The 3,119-nt window shown below is 37.0% G+C and overlaps 1 protein-coding gene across 1 annotated transcript; it reads right to left on the bottom strand.

The window, feature by feature from the left end:
- Positions 1 to 1,014: 1,014 nt before the first annotated feature.
- On the bottom strand, positions 1,015 to 2,917 carry LOC110038761 (putative disease resistance protein RGA1; the record flags this gene model as incomplete). The annotated part of the gene is made up of 3 exons (XM_020743660.1): positions 1,759 to 2,917; positions 1,548 to 1,694; positions 1,015 to 1,324 (listed from the first exon to the last, which is right to left on the bottom strand). Coding segments are annotated over exons 1-3 (1,522 nt in total), but the record flags the coding sequence as incomplete, so codon positions are not given.
- Positions 2,918 to 3,119: the final 202 nt, after the last annotated feature.

Below are 3,119 nucleotides of genomic sequence, written 5' to 3' on the forward strand. Positions count from 1 at the left end.
GAGAATTTGGAAACAAGATAAAGTGCTAAGTATGCATAAATGCTATAGTAAAAAAAAAATTGACTATGTGTGTCATGTGATAATTGAAAGGTTTATTTATAATCCACTCAATTCTTATGTATCAATATATCTTACATTTAAGCTTTTTACATTTAAGCTTTCATAGCTTTCATATTTACATATACAATACTAAAATTCTCAATATCATATCAAAATATCAAGATTCTTATTAAATTTTAAACAGAATACATTTTTCATTGTATAGATTGAAAGTATTGAAGTGTTGTATATGCAAATGTAAAAGTTCAGGTTTGAGATATGTTTAAGTACACAAGTATTGTGTGCAAAGTATGTAAATTTCCCACAAGTGAAGGAGGTTTAAAATTTTCAAATTTTCTTTTCCACGACATTTGGGGTTTCATAAAAAAATCGAATAGAAATTTACATACATAATATTACACAATTCTAATGTATTACATGTCTAACACTCAAACTTTCATTTATACATATATGTCACCTTAACTATGAATGAAAATTATTTTTTAATTTAAAATTTTAAAATGATAATATTTTTATGTGACGTGAAAGGTTTTAGAGATATTAATGTGAAGAGTAAAATTTAGGTGTTAGATATGTAAATACATAAGAATTGGGTGGTATGCATGTAAATCTTTCTAAATCTATATATCTAAGCGGAATTTGTGTAATAATAAAATGAAGCAACAAGAGGGGAAGCATACCTTCATCTCCTTTGCGGACATAATCACCCTTTCTCTTTAGGAAAGTGATGCTTCCTACCATTGTAACTCCAATCGCAATAAATGTGTTCACTCATCGTATCTGATGCTGAATTAGTTCGGTAGAGGTGCCTGATTGAATTCAAACCTAGAGTTTAAGTAAATGCACCATAAGCAAATCCTTCTTCCTGCGATGAGCTTCAAACTCCTACTTCCCTCTCTTCTTATTTTCCTTCTGCTGAACTTTATTTTTTTTTTTTTGAAGCATCATTGGCACAGATCAACTCAGATGAATCATTCAACAATGTAGGCGATTCCAAATTGCTGCTCCCATTTTCTGAGATACTGGAGCTAATAATTTCTTTGTTCAAATTCATAACTTGGTCATTAGCAGAATTTGCATGTTCCAGGATTTGAAATGACTCGTCATTCCTGGAAGTATACTCGAATTCTTCTTTCAAAGCCTTTCCTACCAACTCTTCTTCTAGCAGCCAGTTAAAAGCTTTCCACCCAACGTTATCTATCTCCAATTTCCAGAGATAAGGAGGTCTAGAGGGCAACTCCTCTGATATCTTCCATGGTCTCTCCTAAAATTGAAGGTGTCTGAATGAAACCTAATGAAATTCACATTTTGACTAAATCATCTCTAAAAAAGTTATGATCTTGCAGAAATATGCTACAAAATGTGAAATAATTCTGTAAAGGTCTTGGGAGGAATGTGTAGCTCAATCTTAAGATGTGCAAGTTGTTACTCTGACTAAGGCTAGCACTTCCAATTTCACTGTTTAAAACTCTTATCCAATGACTCACATTCAAGCCAGAACTCAGAACACCACCAACAACTTTAATTGCTAAAGGGGACCCTGAGAGAGTTTTAAGAATCTCTCTAGCAATGCTTCTTAATTGTTTATGATTATCAAGGTTTTCTACATCAGCAAATGCGTGGATGTTGAGAAGCTGCAAACTTTCATCATCCCCCAAGCCCTTTAATCTTAATGTTTTCTTCTTCTTTTTTTATCACCTTTGCAATCACCGTCACAACTAAATCCATCCGAGTTGTTACCAAAATCTTACTTCCCAAAGTTCCATAAGCTAAAGGGGAGAACACATTCTCCCATTTGCTTTTATCACTCTCTTGCTCCTCCTCCCAAACATCATCAAGCACAAGTAAGAACTTCTTGGCAATCACCTCAGATTTAAGACTTCTTTGAAGTGCCTCAAGTGACTCCAAATCAGGCTTCTTCATTTTAAGAGATTCCAGCATATCTCCAATAACCCTTTTCACATCAAAGTTATTGGAAACGCAAACCCACATTTTAAGATCAAATTCCTCTTTCAGATCTTGATAGACATGTTGTAAGAGAGCCGTCTTACCCATACCACCATGACCCACTATAGATAAAAGAGAAATGTTCTTGTACAAAGTAATATGAGTTGGATCTTCATTTGATGGATTCCTCAACCACTGCATAACAAATTCCATATCCTTGCCTCGACCGACGAGGTCATTTTTAGGCAAGGATCCTGTTTCACGAGTTTTGTACAACTCAAGCTCCTGCTTCTGCTGCTGCTGCTTGGCGTTTTCTGCAAGATGAAGGAAAGTGCCAACCTCAGCTGAAACTTTATCGAGTTTCTGCACAACCTCCGTCAGTCTCTTCAAGTAGGGATCAATTTTGAGAGCACGTTGTCCTGTTCTCTTTAAAAAGCTAATGGCCAAACGCACCTTTCGTCGCTTCTTATTTTTGATCAGCTGTTTTTTAAGCTTCATGTACTCCAACTCATCGAGCAAATCATCCGCCTCATCGATGGCATCTCTAAGCAGCCATATCCAGTCGTTGAGCGCCGGATTTTGATCTGAGATGTCTGCTTGAGTGAAAGAAGCAGAGACGACAGCTTGGATCTTAGGGTGGTTCACTCGCAGCCTTTCAAGCTCCTCCTTCATGCCTGTCTGCCATCTGAACTGATCTTGCAGGTAATCAGAGCAAGCGTTGATGATCCTATCCATGACTGGACCAACAAGCCAATCTGCCATTGTAGCGACAAATACAGCAGAAGAAGGGAGATCTTCTTGCGACTCAAGCTTCATGAGAGAATCAGCTAGAAGAGAAACCCTCGAGGCTTAGAATCAGACAAGGAAGATGACCCTTCTTGCTCTAGAATGAATCGCACACAACAGGGAAGGAACAACGGTGGGAAAAAAAAAAAAGAATTGGCGCTAGCTCGACAGAAGAAGCCTTTCCGGTTTTAGAAGAAATAAGTGGCTATTTATAGTCGGGAAGATGCTGGTGGTAGCTTGTTTTGGAAGCCAACAAGTGAGCTTGGTGTCACGGACAAATAGTCTCATATTGACTAGGTGTAGAGCCGAAAAGCAGTATTTAAGTC

The sequence above is a fragment of the Phalaenopsis equestris genome, unplaced genomic scaffold (assembly GCF_001263595.1).
Source record: "Phalaenopsis equestris unplaced genomic scaffold, ASM126359v1 Scaffold233741, whole genome shotgun sequence".
Taxonomy (NCBI): Eukaryota; Viridiplantae; Streptophyta; class Magnoliopsida; order Asparagales; family Orchidaceae; genus Phalaenopsis; species Phalaenopsis equestris.